General features: G+C 44.9%; 1 protein-coding gene across 1 annotated transcript in view; it reads left to right on the forward strand.

Annotated features, from left to right (window-relative positions):
• dlgap4a (discs, large homolog-associated protein 4a) overlaps nt 1-20,041 on the forward strand; it is a 263,120-nt gene that overhangs the window by 234,232 nt on the left and 8,847 nt on the right. The window contains exons 7-10 of the mRNA XM_084333572.1: nt 3,823-4,256; nt 11,139-11,236; nt 13,878-14,335; nt 19,538-19,629. Of these exons, the coding sequence (XP_084189698.1) occupies nt 3,823-4,256; nt 11,139-11,236; nt 13,878-14,335; nt 19,538-19,629 (1,082 nt within the window). The remainder of the gene's footprint in view (nt 1-3,822; nt 4,257-11,138; nt 11,237-13,877; nt 14,336-19,537; nt 19,630-20,041) is intronic.

Below are 20,041 nucleotides of genomic sequence, written 5' to 3' on the forward strand. Positions count from 1 at the left end.
CTTTACAGCCAGTCAGAAGGCTTTACAGCCAGTCAGGAAGCTTTACAGCCAGTCAGGAGGCTTTACAGCCAGTCAGGAGGCTTTACAGCCAGTCAGGAAGCTTTACAGCCAGTCAGGAGGCTTAAGCTTTACAGCCAGTCAGGAAGCTTTACAGCCAGCCAGGAGGCTTTACAGCCAGTCAGGAAGCTTTACAGCCAGTCAGGAAGCTTTACAGCCAGTCAGGAGGCTTTACAGCCAGTCAGGAAGCTTTACAGCCAGTCAGAAGGCTTTACAGCCAGTCAGGAAGCTTTACAGCCAGTCAGGAGGCTTTACAGCCAGTCAGGAGGCTTTACAGCCAGTCAGGAAGCTTTACAGCCAATCAGAAGGCTTTACAGCCAATCAGGGCTGCATCGGCGATGATGATGGTTCTGGTTCTGTGTATTCAGCGGAAATGTATCCATCACTGTCGAGGACTGTTGACAGGACTTTTGGCTTTTGAAGTGGGGAAAACAGCTGTACTGAAATACATAAGGGGTCTGGAACATCTTTTCCTGTGTTATGTGATCAGCATAATCATTAGCCTTTATGAGCGTATTGATTTAGTTGATAGCTGTGTTTTTTTTATTTTTTTTAAATGTTGTGTGAAATTCAACGGTTCAGCGCCTTGATGTGGTAACCTAACGAGGACTCCACTGTCGGGACGCAGCAGCAGCGTTTTGCTGGCACGTTGCTATTATATGCATGAACCCCCCCCTTCCCCCGGTATCATGATTTTAAAGAGGGGTATTTTTCACTTCCACAAAGCAGGCCAGGCCGACTTACCGTTGGCACAGATCGCGCAGCAAAAGCCAACCCATCAGCGAGAGACATCCAGCATCTAGGGCTGTACTACTCTGCAGCTGCTCTCATCATGCCCTGCTGAGCTTTTGAAGGGAAATCCTCCCATTGGCCTTTTGAATTAGAAAATAACATCAGGCCCTCATTTGCTCAAAGTGGGTTTTACTTCCCTCAGCCAATCCTCAACAACACTGAGCCATATGTACAGGGCTTTTGTTGCCTAATCATTTAACCCGACTAGCTTCGTGTCCTGAAACGAGAGGTCATTGTGTGGTTTTCTTTTTTTTGTATAAGTGTGTGGCACACCTGTTTAGTGTTCAGTTTTTTTTTTTTTTTTTTTTTTTACTTAATTTTTTAGCGTTTATCGCTTTCCTGGTCAAGCATGACCGACAGTTGTAGGGTGAAACGGGAGAGAGAGCAGGGGGAGACATTCGGCAAATGACGGCGAGTCCGGGAATCGAACTCGGAGTCAACCAGATCCGTGACGCAGCACGGAGTTCCGCGACGCAGCGCGGTAACATGGTGTGCTACTGGAGCACCCCTAGTGTTCAGTTGTTAAAGTGATTAAAGTAGGGATGGGGAAAAGCTCACAAAATTACTATTCGATAGTCAATGGGAACTAATAGAAAATGCCTTTCCGCGGTGTAATGGTTAATAAAATAAGGTGCCCTCTCAATACACTACACTTTGTAGGTGCCGGTAAAAAAACAAGGGACAAAACGATATTCACATAAACTAGCCAAAATGTGTATAATTTAGCCTAGATATTCACACGTCATTTAGTACTGCCCGATCTCTTTTTTAGGTAGCGTTTCTTAAATTCTTCAGTCAGTCCCCACCAGGCGGGCGGTGTTTCTCCGCCCGCCTGTCTCCAGAGCGACGGGGTGGTGGGCTGTGGGGAGTGGCAGATGAAGGGGGAGGTCCCCTGGGGACGGACTGACGTCAATGGAACGCTCTCAGCGGCAGGTTGACAGGAAACACCAAGGTAGTCCACAACATAACAATAGTGTTAGGCACCGCGGTGGGAGAGGGGAAAAACAGGTTATTTTTTTTGCAGGGAACCTGTGTTTATGGTGTTGTGTTTTTTTGCATTATTTTACCCTGCACTCTGTGTCGCTCTCTGCTGGCGATGGTGTTGTCTTTAAAAGAAATGTTTTTCTCATTCTGGTCGAGTCTCTCGAGGTTAATGTCTCACATCATGTCCTCTGTCTCTCTCTCCTCTTAATGTCTCACATCATGTCCTCTGTCTCTCTCTCCTCTTAATGTCTCACATCATGTCCTCTGTCTCTCTCTTCTCTTAATGTCTCACATCATGTCCTCTGTCTCTCTTCTCTTAATGTCTCACGTCATGTCCTCTGTGTCTCTCTCTCCTCTTAATGTCTCACGTCATGTCCTCTGTGTCTCTCTCTCCTCTTAATGTCTCACGTCATGTCCTCTCTGTCTCTCTCTCTTCTCTTAATGTCTCACGTCATGTCCTCTGTGTCTCTCTCTTCTCTTAATGTCTCACATCATGTCCTCTCTGTCTCTCTCTCTTCTCTTAATGTCTCACGTCATGTCCTCTGTGTCTCTCTCTCCTCTTAATGTCTCACGTCATGTCCTCTCTGTCTCTCTCTCTTCTCTTAATGTCTCACGTCATGTCCTCTGTGTCTCTCTCTCCTCTTAATGTCTCACGTCATGTCCTCTCTGTCTCTCTCTTCTCTTAATGTCTCACATCATGTCCTCTGTCTCTCTCTTCTCTTAATGTCTCACATCATGTCCTCTGTCTCTCTCTTCTCTTAATGTCTCACATCATGTCCTCTCTGTCTCTCTCTTCTCTTAATGTCTCACATCATGTCCTCTCTGTCTCTCTCTCCTCTTAATGTCTCACATCATGTCCTCTCGGTCTCTCTCTCCTCTTAATGTCTCACATCATGTCCTCTGTCTCTCTCTTCTCTTAATGTCTCACATCATGTCCTCTCGGTCTCTCTCTCCTCTTAATGTCTCACATCATGTCCTCTGTCTCTCTCTTCTCTTAATGTCTCACATCATGTCCTCTGTCTCTCTCTTCTCTTAATGTCTCACGTCATGTCCTCTGTGTCTCTCTCTCCTCTTAATGTCTCACATCATGTCCTCTCTGTGCTCTTAATGTCTCACGTCATGTCCTCTCTCTCTCTCCTCTTAATGTCTCACGTCATGTCCTCTCTGTGTCTCTCTCTTCTCTTAATGTCTCACGTCATGTCCTCTCTCTCTCTCCTCTTAATGTCTCACGTCATGTCCTCTGTCTCTCTTCTCTTAATGTCTCACATCATGTCCTCTGTCTCTCTTCTCTTAATGTCTCACATCATGTCCTCTGTCTCTCTTCTCTTAATGTCTCACGTCATGTCCTCTCTCTCTCTCCTCTTAATGTCTCACGTCATGTCCTCTCTGTGTCTCTCTCTTCTCTTAATGTCTCACGTCATGTCCTCTCTGTCTCTCTCTTCTCTTAATGTCTCACATCATGTCCTCTGTCTCTCTCTTCTCTTAATGTCTCACATCATGTCCTCTGTCTCTCTTCTCTTAATGTCTCACGTCATGTCCTCTCTCTCTCTCCTCTTAATGTCTCACGTCATGTCCTCTCTGTGTCTCTCTCTTCTCTTAATGTCTCACATCATGTCCTCTGTCTCTCTTCTCTTAATGTCTCACGTCATGTCCTCTCTCTCTCTCCTCTTAATGTCTCACGTCATGTCCTCTCTGTGTCTCTCTCTTCTCTTAATGTCTCGCATCATGTCCTCTGTCTCTCTCCTCTTAATGTCTCACATCATGTCCTCTCTGTGTCTCTCTCTTCTCTTAATGTCTCACGTCATGTCCTCTCTCTCTCTCCTCTTAATGTCTCACATCATGTCCTCTCTGTGTCTCTCTCTCCTCTTAATGTCTCACGTCATGTCCTCTCTCTCTCTCCTCTTAATGTCTCACGTCATGTCCTCTCTGTCTCTCTCTTCTCTTAATGTCTCACGTCATGTCCTCTCTCTCTCTCTCCTCCTCTTGCAGTCGGCAGCAGGAAGGCCCCTCCTCCTCCGGTCCCGCCCCGCACCACCTCCAAGCCCCTCATCTCTGTGACGGTGCAGAGCAGCACCGAGTCGGCCCAGGACACCTACCTGGACCAGCGGGAGGAGCAGCGCCACAGCGAGGCCAACAGCCAGTCGGGACGCAGCGACTCCTCCGACAGCCTCTGTAGCATCCGCACCGGCAGCCTGGCCAAGGGCCCCCCTCGGGCCCCGGTCCCTGTCCCCGCCTCTGTCCCCGTGCCCGCCGCCGCAGCAGCAGTCCCCCCTGTCCCCGCCCCGCGTGAGCCCCCTCTCACCTCCTCGTCCCTCTCCGCTGCCACCACCACCGAGCCCCAGAATGACACCGTGAGCACTGGCTTCACCCTAGAGCAGCCCGCAGCAGAGCCCAAGAGGAAGCTCTCCTCCATCGGAATCCAGGTGAGATCCGTCCTCTTGTACTGAGATGCAGTTACTTACAGGTGTGATTCTGAATCGGCCAGGAGCAGCGGTGGCCTATGGCTGGCCATCACATCGGATACGCCTTTTCCTGCGCTCAAACGCGAGGCAAGGCGGTGTCCTTAGAGAATCCAAAGGGTGCAGCGGCGCGATACCACCGATTACCACCTACCTCAGCTAACGTTAAATAAGTTACATACTGTACATTACTACTGATTAACGTCGCTACCTCAGCTAACGTTAAATAAGTTACATACTGTACATTACTACTGATTAACGTCGCTACCTCAGCTAACGTTAAATAAGTTACATACATTACTACTGATTAACGTCGCTACCTCAGCTAACGTTAAATAAGTTACATACATTACTACTGATTAACGTCGCTACCTCAGCTAATGTTAAATAAGTTACATACATTACTACTGATTAACGTCGCTACCTCAGCTAATGTTAAATAAGTTACATACATTACTACTGATTAACGTCGCTACCTCAGCTAATGTTAAATAAGTTACATACATTACTACTGATTAACGTCGCTACCTCAGCTAATGTTAAATCAGTTACATACATTACTACTGATTAACGTCGCTACCTCAGCTAACGTTGAATAAGTTACATACATTACTACTGATTAACGTCGCTACCTCAGCTAACGTTACATAAGTTACTACATTACTACTGATTAACGTCGCTGGAACCGGAAGTAACCTATTTGCATTTCGATTCTTAATTTCGATTCTTAAAACATTTAAAAATTAAAATAAAAAATGTCTTTGTTAATTAATACCCTAGTTACAGTACAGCAACCAAATTAAAACTGTATCAAGTCAACTGAAAATGTGAATAGTATGATTTTTTTTTTATTTATTTTTTTAACAAAAAAAATATTATCATGCGAAATAAGCTGTGACCTGTTTTGACCTGCACCTCAAAGAATCGGAACCGAGAATAATTTAGAACAGGAATCGATATGGAGAATCGGAATCGGAACCGGAATCGTTCAAACCCAAACGATGCCCAACCCTAGTTGGGAGTCCGCACGGACATTTAGCGTGTGGTACCTTCGTTCTCGACTCTACCTACAGTGGAAGTTGAGTGGAGTCGAATCGTGTTGATACCATGCAGTGGGAAAGCGGCAATAGTCCCGGTTGGAGTTAGTAAACACAATGTTAGCCTTCTTGGATGTTGAATAAACGCCATTGTCTTTCGCCACCCCGCCTCAGACTCTCATTTCATCCTCTGCTAGCTACGGTAACATTTCATTGATGTCTGATAACACTGGCTGTATTGGAGCTAGCAGGCTACCAACGTGTGTTGTACTTGTAGCGTCACAAACCGTGCTAACGTTATGGCAAGATGTAGGCCTATGTAATGTTAATGCCAAATGTTTTTAAAGTCGTAATGAAGACTGATTTATATTGCGCTTGCCATTTCCACACAATTTCTACGAACTGACAGCACCTGCTGCTGCAGCCGGCGCTTCACCTCTCCGTGCCAAATGAAGACAACTTTTTTTTTTGCATCCCCTGAACCGAACAATACCCACACGCAGGGGCGGACCTTCCTACAGGCGATATAGGGGGTCGCCTAGAGCGCCACCCAGAGGGGGGCGCCAAAAATTTTTTTTTTATTTTTTTAAATTTTTAAATTTTTTTTATTTTTTTTTCCTGTGCAGTTTTGGCGCCCCCCTCTATATCTGCAACCATTATTTTTACATTAAAAAAAAATTCTAACATAAGGGAAAATGAGCCAAAAATCTAAAACGGTCGGTCGGTCTGAGCCTCAGCTTTAGGTGTTCACAGTCAGAACATGCTAGAGCGCTGTGCATTGATGGGTATCGGTCAAGTGTTTATAGAATTGAACGTTGAGGAAAGAAAGACTAACGTTAGAGAACTATGAAGAAAAAAATACAAAAACCAGACGAGACAAGTTGTCGGCTAGGATAATCACAACAATACTTCCGGTCCGGTCGGTTAGCTACCTCAGCTAACGTTACATAAGTTACTACTGATTACTGTTGCTACCTCAGCTAACGTTACATAAGTTACTACTGATTACTGTTGCTACCTCAGCTAACGTTACATAAGTTACTACTGATTACTGTTGCTACCTCAGCTAACGTTACATACATTACTACTGATTACTGTTGCTACCTCAGCTAACGTTACATATATTACTACTGATTACTGTTGCTACCTCAACTAACGTTACATTCATTATTACTGATTACTGTTGCTACCTCGGCTAATGTTACATAAGTTACATACATTACTACTGATTACCATTGCTACCTCAACTAACGTTGCATACATTATTACTGATTACTGTTGCTACCTCGGCTAATGTTACATAAGTTACATGCATTACTACTGATTACCATTGCTACCTCAACTAATGTTACGTTACATACATTACTACAGATTACTGTTGCTACCTCAGCTAGCGTTACATAAGTTACATACATTACTGTTGCTACCTCAGCTAGTGTTACATACATTACTACTGATTACTGTTGCTACCTCAACTAACGTTACATTCATTACTACTGATTACTGTTGCTACCTCAGCTAACGTTACATACATTACTACTGATTACTGTTGCTACCTCAACTAACGTTACATTCATTACTACTGATTACTGTTGCTACCTCAGCTAATGTTACATAAGTTACATACATTACTACTGATTACCATTGCTACCTCAACTAATGTTACGTTACATACATTACTACAGATTACTGTTGCTACCTCAGCTAGCGTTACATAAGTTACATACATTACTGTTGCTACCTCAGCTAGTGTTACATACATTACTACTGATTACTGTTGCTACCTCAACTAACGTTACATTCATTACTACTGATTACTGTTGCTACCTCAGCTAACGTTACATACATTACTACTGATTACTGTTGCTACCTCAGCTAATGTTACATAAGTTACATACATTACTACTGATTACCATTGCTACCTCAACTAATGTTACGTTACATACATTACTACAGATTACTGTTGCTACCTCAGCTAGCGTTACATAAGTTACATACATTACTGTTGCTACCTCAGCTAGTGTTACATAAGTTACATACATTACTGTTGCTACCTCAGCTAGCGTTACATAAGTTACATACATTACTGTTGCTACCTCAGCTAACGTTACGTAAGTTACATACATTACTACAGATTACTGTTGCTACCTCAGCTAGCGTTACATAAGTTACATACATTACTGTTGCTACCTCAGCTAGTGTTACGTAAGTTACATAAACTCACAGCCCTCCAGGCGTTGCTGTTCATATCTCGGCCGTGGTCCCTCAGTCTAACACTGATGTAGGAGAGAGGCAAACCCCCACTTTGCCTTTATTAAAAGGTTTTTACCTACATACCTCATGTTATAATAACCATAATGAAAACCAGTGAAATCTCTCGGTAGTTTGGAGGAGACATGCGCCTGCCGCAACAAAACCATTGAACATCTTAGAAAAAAGGTGCAGGCGCGTTCAAAAAGACGTCACAACGTGATCACAGCCTAAAAATTAGAACAGTGGGCTTGTGATAGAATCGGTTGCCGATTGCGGACCCGGGGAGGGGGACGGACATTCGAGCGGGGCAAGTGAATGAATAATGCTCTCCCCTCCCCCTCTATACCCACCGCTGAAATGCCCTCGAGCAAGACACTTGAACCCTCCACTGCTCCAGTCGAGCTTCTCAGTGTCAGACTGTGGTTTTCCATTCACCAGGTGTGAATATATGGAGCTGTGCGAGTGTGAAGCAGGGTGCGGCTGAAAAAGAGCATCCGTGCTCAGCGAGACTACCCTGCATAAATAAAGTGATAAATCAGTAACGGGGCTCGACGGTTGCGAGAGTTTTTCACTTGCCTTTGCGACTAAAAATAGATGTGTGTGCGAACCTGGAAAATAATTTACGAGCACAGTGTGCGACTGTAACACCCCCCCCCCCCCCCCCCCCCCCGCCTGCGCTGCATATAGAAAAACATTCTACTCAACTCAACTGCCAGGACCTGATGCTCAGACCGAACATAATTTCACTGGTTTTGTCAGCAAACGCATGTGAGCAGAGACTGTTGTTTCGATGCGAGTTCACAGAGCACCCTAACACGGAGCACCCTAACACGCCAAGTTCATCCCCAGACACCCCCTATTAACCTCTTAAGCCCTATTTTCTGAAAATCCGCCTAAAAAAAAGGAAATGGAAGATTGCTCTACTTCTACAAGGCCCATTTGCATGTTCTTGGTATCTAGGGACATTATGGATCTCAGGGAATGTATTCCCAGTGTCAGAAATATTGTATCTGTTACTAGGCTTGAGTCAATTGTGATGAACCAAAGGAGGATATAATTTATTTTGTATCTTTGACGGTGAATAACACCATGCTAAAAATGTCCAGACATGAACAATTGCCACTGAGCTCATTCAGCACCTTCTTGAGATCACGTGTACAAAACAATCTAAGCAAATGAATAAATGGAAGATGATTAAACAAGAGATTTTGTAGAGACTGTACTGAATTCTGCCATCCCGACACATGCAATTTGAAATATGATTATAGAATATCAGGCCTATAAATTACCTTATTATGGCCAAGTCACACATCTATGATCGGGCAAAATCTCCCCTTTCCAATGGCAATTTTTCAATTATTTTCAATCCTGGATTTAGTACAGTATCACCAGGCGTGCAGCAAAAACTGTGAATGAAATCTACTGTAAGTACAGTTACTTTTTTATAATGTAAATTTCTCAGCCATTTTTCATCAGATTGCAACGCAGTTTTTTGCTAGACGTTCACATAAATGTAGAGAAACTAACTGTGTTCTGTTTTATGGCAATAACCGACGTTCAGGTTTGTGTGAGATAATCCCGAGAAATAAAGAAGTCAATCCAGAAGTTGGATGATTGACAGGGGCTGGCATGAGCTAGGAAGTGTAGTTTTTTTTTTTAATTATTTTGTAAGCCCATCGAAAGTCCTGGGTCTCCTCTCCTCATAGGACTACAAACAAAATGGTGGCGTCATTTCCTCGTGTCAATATTCGCCTTTTTCCGACTCGATTTCTATAACTCGTATTTCACTAACACTTAAAACCATTGGTAAACAAACGTAGTGCTGGGGCGCTCCAGTAGCACACCATATAGCGCACTGAGTCGCGAAGCGGTCGTCCCAGGTTCGTTTCCCAGTCCCGGCGACCATTTGCCGCATGTCTTCCCTACCTCTCCTCCCGTTTTCCCTTTCTCCTCTATCGGTCCTGCGTGGCCAGAAAAAGCTGTAAACGCTAATAAAGATTAATAAAAAAAAAAACGTAGTGCTGAAAATATACACTTTGACTGCTGTTTTGACAGGGTCAGGGTCTTTACTCTTGGCTACGTTTGAAGAAGAAAAAAAACGCAACATTAATTCATACATTCTGTAGATGTATGGATTGGAGATGGATTTATGGCGTGATGTCATTGTGGGTCCGGTACCGGACCCCTCGGGCTTAAGAGGTTAAAGTAAAGTCCTTTCACTTTAGCTATGAAGGGGAGGATGAGCACAGAGAGTGGATGAATGTCACTGAGCAGGGATTCAAGGTAAACGGCTCACTTTCCTTGGCAACCGTTGTCTCCTTTCCTTCCTAATAGCTAAGCAAAATGCTTCCTCATCCACATCAATATTAATGCATTTAATAAGCCTCCTTTGATATATTCCTGTCATAATGCATCAGAAACGGATGGCAAAAACGAAAGGCTAAGTTACAGCAGGTTAAGAGGAAAGAAATGCCTTCATGTCATGGTTCACAGTTTACTGACTAGAGCCTAAATCTAACAATTATGAAAGGTAGAATAGTTATTTATTTTTCTCCCCCACCACAAATATTAGAATCGGAACAGTGATTCGACAAGAACCAGTTTCGATGACCAGAACCGGATTGCTAAAATCGAAATGATACCCAACAACCCTCCTGGGGGGAAAAGGTATCTGTACGAAAAGTTTTCACTGTGCTCCTAAATAGGCTTGGGCGGTATGACGGTATTACGGTATACCAGGATATTTCGAAATCCCGCCGGTATGATTCTCAATACCGTGACGTCATAGACTGCTATTACACTGACACAGAGTTGATTGTAGTGCACAGCACGTGCCAGCAGAGGGTTACGTGGCCATCGTTCTGTGAGTTAGCGTTGATACCTGGCTGGTGCGGGCTAACTGGCCATCGTTCCGGGAGCTAATGTTACTAGTACTAGGCTGGTGCGGGCTAACTGGCCATCGTTCCGGGAGCTAACGTTACTAGTACTAGGCTGGTGCGGGCTAACTGGCCATCGTTCCGGGAGCTAACGTTACTAGTACTAGGCTGGTGCGGGCTAACTGGCCATCGTTCCGGGATTTGTTTACTTGGTAACACGGGTTGCTAAGGAATTTAGGTTTGAGGTTGAAGAAAGTGCACTTTTAGGTTGAAAGAACGGCCCTAATGTCAACGTGTTTCAATATAAGCGTGATATATGGTGATAACGAGTATATTGTTAGAGATCTTTATTGATAATGAACATATATACAGTACATATAGAGGCCCATCATTATCAAAAGGATAAAAACGCAAGAAAGCTAACCGCTTATTTCCATTGCGGTCCTTCAGATGTCTGTGAGTAATATGCACTGGTGAGTGTCTGCCTGGATGTGTGTAGGTGTATGAGAGTATGAGTGCATGATACGACATGCACTTGTCAGCCTATGGGTAAAGCGAGGGTGTTCCAACCACGCAGGGGGGGAGGAAAACATAGTGTCCGCCTAGTGTTTTATACACTCTGAGAAAGCAGCTAAAGCCCCGATTGGATTGATTTACTGTCACCTATGTTTGATTGACAGGTGGACTGCATTCTGCCAATCTCGAGAGAAGAGGCCCCACCCCTGACCGCTCCCCTGAAGTTCCAGTCGATTGGAGTGCAAGTTGAGAACGGCAGGCCGTGAGTACACATGCCCCCCTCAGTACACATGCCCCCCTCGCCCCGCCCCCCCTTCAATACACACGACCCCTCGGTACACACACGACCCCTCGGTACACACACCCCCTTCAGTACACACGCCCCCTTCAGTACACACGCCCCCTCAGTACACACGCCCCCCTCAGTACACACACCCCCTTCAGTACACACGGCCCCTTCAATACACACGCCCCCTTCAATACACACGCCCCCTTCAATACACACGCCCCCTCAGTACACACGCCCCCTCAGTACACACGCCCCCCTCAGTACACACACCCCCTTCAGTACACACGGCCCCTTCAATACACACGCCCCCTTCAATACACACGCCCCCTCAGTACACACGCCCCCTTCAGTACACACGCCCCCTTCAGTACACATGCCCCCCTCAGTACACACGCCCCCCTCGCCCCGCCCCCCCTTCAATACACACGCCCCCCTCGGTACACACGACCCCTCGGTACACACACGACCCCTCGGTACACACACCCCCTTCAGTACACACGCCCCCTTCAATACACACGCCCCCTCAGTACACACGCCCCCCTCAGTACACACACCCCCTTCAGTACACACGCCCCCTTCAATACACACGCCCCCTTCAATACACACGCCCCCTTCAATACACACGCCCCCTCAGTACACACGCCCCCCTCAGTACACACGACCCCCTTCAGTACACACGGCCCCTTCAATACACACGCCCCCTTCAATACACACGCCCCCTCAGTACACACGCCCCCTTCAGTACACACGCCCCCTTCAGTACACACGCCCCCCTCAGTACACACGCCCCCTCTGTACACACGCCCCCTTCAGTACACACGCCCCCTTCAATACACACGCCCCCCTCAGTACACACGCCCCCTTCAATACACACGCCCCCCTCAGTACACACGCCCCCTTCAATACACACGCCCCCTCAGTATACACGGCCCCTTCAGTACACACGCCCCCTTCAGTACACACGCCCCCTCAGTATACACGGCCCCTTCAGTACACACGCCCCCTTCAGTACACACGCCCCCTCAGTATACACGGCCCCTTCAATACACACGCCCCCCTCTGTACACACGCCCCCTTCAATACACACGCCCCCTTCAGTACACACGCCCCCCTCAGTACACACGCCCCCCTCAGTACACACGCCCCCTCAGTACACACGCCCCCTTCAGTACACACGCCCCCTTTAATACACACGCCCCCTTCAGTACACACGCCCCCTTCAGTACACACGCCCCCTTCAGTACACACGCCCCCCTCAGTACACACGCCCCCTTCAGTACACAGGCCCCCTTCAATACACACGCCCCCTTTAATACACACGCCCCCCTCAGTACACACGCCCCCCTCTGTACACACGCCCCCTTTAATACACACGCCCCCTTTAATACACACGCCCCCTTTAATACACACGCCCCCTTCAGTACACACGTCCCCCTTCAGTACACACACCCCCTTCAGTACACACGCCCCCTTCAGTACACACGTCCCCCTTCAGTACACACGCCCCCTTCAGTACACACGCCCCCTTCAGTACACACGCCCCCTTCAGTACACACGTCCCCCTTCAGTACACACGCCCCCCTCTGTACACATGCCCCCTTTAATACACACGCCCCCTTCAGTACACACGCCCCCTTCAGTACACACGCCCCCTTCAGTACACACGCCCCCTTCAGTACACACGCCCCCTTCAGTACACACGCCCCCTTCAATACACATGCCCCCCTCAGTACACACGCCCCCTTCAATACACACGCCCCCCTCTGTACACACGCCCCCCTCTGTACACACGCCCCCTTTAATACACACGCCCCCTTCAGTACACACGCCCCCTTCAGTACACACGCCCCCTCAGTAAATTTAGCGCTGTTATTAAACACCTTCACACATTCATCAGTCCATTTTTCCTTTTTAGAACATCCCCTTCTCTGCTTCTTGTCTATTTCACAGACACACACACACAGACACAGACACACAGACACACACACACACACTCAGTGAGCTTGTTGGTTGCCTCTGGGCCCGGCTGTAGTGGTGGTGGAGGCAGTACCAAGGTCACACAGCAGCAGCACTCTGCAGAACAGCAGCCCAGCACTCTGACTGATGGGCTCCCGCTCTTGTTTTGACCGTGGTGGTGGCAGGAGGCTGTAGTGAGAAGCCATCCATTTAACACCACCCAGTGCCGTGTCATCTGTGTCGGAGCGCCATTACCTAACTCTGTTCCTCTCTTGAGCTGTTCCTCATCGCCCACTCCATCTCTTGTTACAGCTGTCTCCTCTTCTCTTCTTTTTTTTATCTTCTCCCCTTCTCTTTTTTTCTTTTTTTTATCGTCTCTTTTTATCTTCTTCTTTTCTCCTCTCCTCATCCTCTTCTCTTTTCTCCCCTTCTTCTCTCCTCTCTTCTCTTCTTTTCTTCTCCTTCTCTCTTTTTAATTTTCTTCTCTTTTTATCTTCTCTGCTCTTTTCTCCTTCTCTTCTCTCCTCTCCTCCTCTTCTCTTCTCCTGTGTATAGTACTGTACCTACAGCTGACGTCACGTCCTGTTATCCATCAGTCTAACTCTATAATGACTAGAGTACTATAGAGTCTACAGCTGACCTGTGTGTGTGTGTCCAGTCTCAGCCGGGGCAGCAGCATGGCCTCCAGACAGAACACGGAGACGGAGCCCCAGGAGTGCCAGGACGACGGCGCGCCCTCCTCCGAGAACACCAACAACAACAACGGTCAGACGGTGAACTCTGACGCCACCACGGCCAACGGAGAGGACAGCGCCGTGGGACAGCAGCAGCAGCAGCAGCCGCCGCATAAACCCGCCAGGATACCCAGCTCGCTGCCGCCAGAGAGCCTGGACCCGGCGCTGGACCCGTCCTCCCTGCCCCCCCCGGACCCCAGCCTGGAGACGGGGAACGGCAGCCTGGTCCACGGCGACCAGGGCGACCAGGCCACCACTCCTCCGGCCTGCCTCCGAGACGGGAACTGGTTCCTGAAGCTGCTGCAGGCCGAGGTGGGCCGCATGGAGGGCTGGTGTCGACAGATGGAGCAGGAGACCAAAGACAACGAGATCTCGGAGGAAGGTGAGCGAGACGGTGTTTAGAGTAGGGGTGGGCATTTTAGAAAATGGGAAAAACAGTAGATTAAAAAATAATAATAAAATCCAGATCGATTGATCGCATGCTATACTCGAGTGATGTATTACTCGTAAAGGGGAAAAAAACTAAAAAAAAGATTAATAAATGTGCATTTTTTTTTTACTTAATTTTGTTCATTCACGTATGTTTAAGGAAACCAACAAACAGTTATAATCTTACACATACACGTGAAACAAATATGTAAAAAATTAAAAAATAAAAAGTTAAACTTTTTTTTATTTATATATATATACATTTTTTTAATTATTTAAGATCGATTTTTTTCATAGCTGCGAGAAATTGATTAATCGATTACTCACGCCCATCCCTAGTTTAGAGAGGCTGTCGCTCGCTCTGTGGCGCGCAGAGAGGCCTGTCGGAGAGCTGAATGGTTCGCACAAGGTCCTTGAAGTGCTTAAAGTGCTTGACTTTTTACAAGAGAAAGTCGAGGCCTGGAATTCCTTGAAAACAGCCCATTTTTTAACAAGCTGCTTAAAAAGTCATTGAAATTCAAATCAACCATTCGCATTGAATGTTTTGTTCGTCCATGATCAAATAGTTTTATCTTTTTTTTTTTTTTTTTTTTTTTTTTTCAAATCTGACGAGTCTCTTCCTCATTTCTTCGTGTGTGATGCTCTAGCTTGCTCTAGCTGGCAAGCAGGCCAAAAGAAGATGCTTAAAAAAACTGCATTTAAAAGTGAATTGTATCCTTTGAAAATGTTATCCTTGAAAATGGAAAATAGTGCTTGGAAGTACTTAAAAGTCCATTTCATTTTGCAATGTCTGTGGGAGCCCTGCTGAGAGTTGAATGTACTCTGTATGAGAGTTGAATGTACTCAGTATGATGGATGAATGTACTCTGTATGAGAGTTGAATGTACTCAGTATGATGGATGAATGTACTCAGTATGATTGATGAATGAACTCACTGTGAACAGGCTTTAGATGCGAGCTCTGAAAGATCTGATCTGGAAACAGAAAAAAGGTCCCATTCTTCAGGAAATGTCATTCTTCTCGTTAGTTCCAGTGAAAGGCATGTCAGTTCGACAATGGAATTGTCATTTTAAACGACGACGTCTGTGTCCATGAAGCAGAGACCAACGGTCAGGCCAGGCCTCCGCTCCTCCTGTCCACTCTGGACGTGCCGGGTCAGCCTCATTATGAGGGTTAGCAGCAGCACTGTTCATTAAGGTGGACCCGGGTTTCTGTCCAGCTGTAATAAAGCCAGCAGCACAGACTCATCTCCCCGCTTCTCATCTCCTAGAATCCCTCCCAGCTTTGAGCCTTCCAGGCATATCTACTGTAGCGCTGCAGTGGCTTCACTGTGGATGAACTACATCATGGACTCTGCTCACACTGGACCTTCCTTCTTCATATAACTCGTATAACTAGGACTGCTTATTTAGTTTATCATATAACTAGGACTGCTTATTTAGTTTATCATATAACTACAGCTGCTTATTTAGTTTATCATATAACTACAGCTGCTTATTTAGTTTATCATATAACTACAGCTGCTTATTTGGTTTCTCGTATAACTAGGACTGCTTAGCATGCTATAAATTGCCCCTTGTGGGACTAATAAGGTTTTTTTAATGCAATTGGATTTAGTTTCTCATATAACTAGGACTCCTTATTTAGTTTCTCATATAACTAGGGCTGCTTATTTAGTTTCTCATATAACTATAGCTACTTATTTAGTTTCTCATATAACTAGGACTGCTTATTTAGTTTATCATATAACTAGGACTGCTTATTTAGTTTATCATATAACTAGGACTGCTTATTTAGTTTCTCATATAACTAGGGCTGCTTATTTAGTTTCTCATATAACTAGGACTGCTTATTTAGCTTCTCATATACTACAGCTGCTTATTTAGTTTCTCATAACTATGACTGCTTATTTAGTTTCTCATATAACTATAGCCTCTTATTTAGTTTCTCATATAACTACAGCTTATTTAGTTTCTCATATAACTAGGGCTGCTTATTTAGTTTATCATATAACTAGGACTGCTTATTTAGTTTATCATATAACTAGGACTGCTTATTTAGTTTATCATATAACTAGGACTGCTTATTTAGTTTATCATATAACTAGGACTGCTTATTTAGTTTATCATATAACTAGGACTGCTTATTTAGTTTATCATATAACTAGGACTGCTTATTTAGTTTCTCATATAACTAGGACTGCTTATTTAGTTTATCATATAACTACAGCTTATTTAGTTTCTCATAACTACAGCTGCTTATTTAGTTGCTCATATAACTAGGACTGCTTATTTAGTTTATCATATAACTAGGACTGCTTATTTAGTTTATCATATAACTACATATTATTTAGTTTCTCATATAACTACAGCTGCTTATTTAGTTTATCATATAACTACAGCTTATTTAGTTTCTCATATAACTAGGACTGCTTATTTAGTTTCTCATATAACTACAGCTGCTTATTTAGCTTCTCATATAACTACAGCTGCTTATTTAGTTTATCATATAACTATCATATATCATATAACTATGTACATGTCAAAATACTTCCCAAAGGTCAGTGAATACCACGATCACAACACCAGAGGGAGCTCCACAAATCATGTTAAACCCAGATTCGGCTCAAACAAGGGACTAAACACGTTTTGCAATTATGCCACATCAATGTGGAACGCCCTACCCAAAGCTGTAAAGGAATGTGAATCACTACCCACTTTCAAAACCACTCTCAAAGAACACCTACGGGAGACTGAAATTCGAAACTGGCCCCTGTAAATGTCCTAACCCAACCCCCTCCAATGTACAGTAAATGTCCAAGTATGGTTGTCAATATTCCAATGTACAGTTTTGCTTGTACAGTGTCCCCCACCCACCCCTCCTACCCAACCCCCCCACCCCACCCACCCAACCACCTCCAATGTACAGTCCCCCACCCACCCACCCAAGCCCCCCACCCCACCTACCCAACTCTTTTTGTATCACAAACAGTACTGTATTTGCAAATCTGGTATGTCATAAATGTATAGATGTAGCAGTACTGTCTATATGTTATGATGAATTGAAAATGGGGGACCCTGATGTAAACAAGACGAAAGTCTTTCTCTGGTCTGCATCCCCTTAACAATTGTATGTATCAGGGTTCGAAATTAATGGGGGCTTGGGGCATAATGCCCTTGAAAATGGACAAAATGCCCTCGAATCAGTTAAGGGGGGCACTTAATGCCCCCGACAGTTTACTAATTATATATATATATTTATCCGGTAATGGAGCGTCTGTGTATCGTACGGTTCAGATGACGCGCAAATAAAAAAATTCATTTGGCGGAGCCGGTGTTCTGCACTGGCTGCAGGCAGCAGCAGCACTGCAGCCCAATAGGGTCCAGCTGCAGCCACGTGCTAGTCAGTTTACGCACAATATAAATCAATCTTCATTACGACTTTAAAAACATAGCCATTAACATACACACATCTTGCCATAGCGTTAGCAGTTTGTACAAAACAACGCACGTTTTAACTATGGTAGCCCGACGCAGCCCGCAAGCTAATACTGTACAGTCAATGAAATGTCACCGTAGCTACTACTAGCTACTGTAGCAGAGGAGGAAATGGGAGTCTGAGAGGCGGGGTGTTTAAAGACAATGATAGGCGTTTATTCAACATCCAAGAAGGCTAACATACAACTATGTTTTACTAACTCCAACCGGGACTATTACCGCTGTCCCACTGCATGTTGATGTTATGAACTCCTCCTAACGTTACCGGAGCTGAAGGTGCCACACGCTAAAATGTCCGTGGGGACCCGCGCCAACCCATAGATAGTTCCAACTCACCGAATTACGTAATCCACCACAGTTGCACTCAATATTTAAATAATGTTAGTCTAAATAAATGTAGACAGAAACATAATAATTTCAAGCAGAAAACAAATCTTTCCATTAAGAACTGACGATCAGGGAATTTAAACATGGTTGACATTGTTTTTGTGTGTTTATATTAAAGAAAGGAAAGTCTAGTGCTGGCTGAGCATATTGTTTGTTTGCACTAAGTTAATACTTTGACAATATATTTTTCAGTCAGTTCGGTCTTTGTGTGCCAAACATTATTTAAGGCTGTAAACACTGTAAACCTTTTATTTTATTTTTAATAAATGAGAAGCATGTTTAGATTTGAGTGTTAAATTTTTTTTTAATAAAAATTAACGTATATCGAACTGAAAACCGTGACCCCAAAATCGTGATGCGAACCAAACCGTCCATTTTGTGAACCGTCCCACCCCTACCGTTTATCATAAAAATGCAGTGCCCCCGAAATACAAAAAAAAGCCCCCGAAAATCAATTAAGGGGGGCAAAAAAAGCCCTTGAATTTTTTTTTTTTTTTCTAACCCTGGTATGTATTGAGCTGTACTGTACTGTTACCCATTCTGCAATCTGTTAATAAAGTTTTCAATCAATCAATCAAAACTGCTTATTTAGTTTCTCATATAACTAGGACTGCTTATTTAGCTTCTCGTATAACTAGGACTGCTTATTTAGTTTCTCATATAACTACCGCTGCTTATTTAGAGCTTTCTCCGTCTCTCTTTTATCCTACTTATTGCCCTTCTTGAAAACAAAATTAAGTTGTTGTTGTTGTTGTTAGACTTGCAGAACAAATGAGGTAAATCCCACATACTTGTTCCTCTCCTCCAGTCTCATTACGGCTGTGTTATGCACCACATAGTGAGCTGCAGCGGCAGCCTTCCTGCAGACTTCCTGCACCAAATCAATACGAGACGCTTGTTTCCGGGTCTTAAGAGCTTGTTGTTTATTTGTCTCATTTTGGACAACATTGTTGTCTGTTGCTTAGTCAGGAGCTTCATAACGGTGTGTAATGCCCCACTGTGTGGGGGGCGACAGTGGCTCGGGAGGTAGAGCAGTCGTCTGGTAATCTGGAGGTTCCCAGTTCGATTCCCGCTCCTCCCGGGCAGCGCGTCAGTGTCCTTGAGCAAGACACTTAACCCTTAACTGCTCCCGATGAGCAGGTTGGCACCTGCTCCGCCGTCGGTCTGTGTGAGATGAATGGGTAAAATGTGAGGAACAAATTGTAATGATGAAAAGCGACTATATAAATGCACCATTTTCCATTTAATTGACCATTTCTGTGTATTTGCAGTGTTGGGTACGGTCCGCAGTGCAGTCGGCAGCGCCCAGCTCCTCATGACCAAGAAGTTCCAGCAGTTCAGAGGACTCTGTAACGAGAACCTGGTGAGTTCTCACCCCCTACGTGAGCTCTGTTTATATCTTCATCACTTCCCCCTTCCTGCATTTACATATAACTAGGACTGCTTATTTAGTTTAATTTGTAACGAGAACCTGGTGGGTTCTCTCACCCAGTACCGTCTGGGAGAAATGCAAGGCCCTGTGCAAGATTTAAACGTGAGCCCCCCCCCCCCCCCCCTATAGGTAAAAAAAATATATAGAAAATTGTAATTAATAAAAAGAATGGGGAAAAAATGTAATTTCTTTTGTGTGCATACAGTCAACGTATTTTTTTTTCTTTTTTTTTGTTGATCTTTTTCCCCCTCCATTTTCCTCCGATTTTCTCCCATCCCAATGTTAGTCGTATGCGAATTCCCAATCCCCTTCCTGGTCGCTGCGCACTTACCCCCCACAGTCG

This window comes from Notolepis coatsorum (genome assembly GCF_963971535.1).
Source record: "Notolepis coatsorum genome assembly, chromosome: 17".
In the NCBI taxonomy this organism is placed as follows: domain Eukaryota; kingdom Metazoa; phylum Chordata; class Actinopteri; order Aulopiformes; family Paralepididae; genus Notolepis; species Notolepis coatsorum.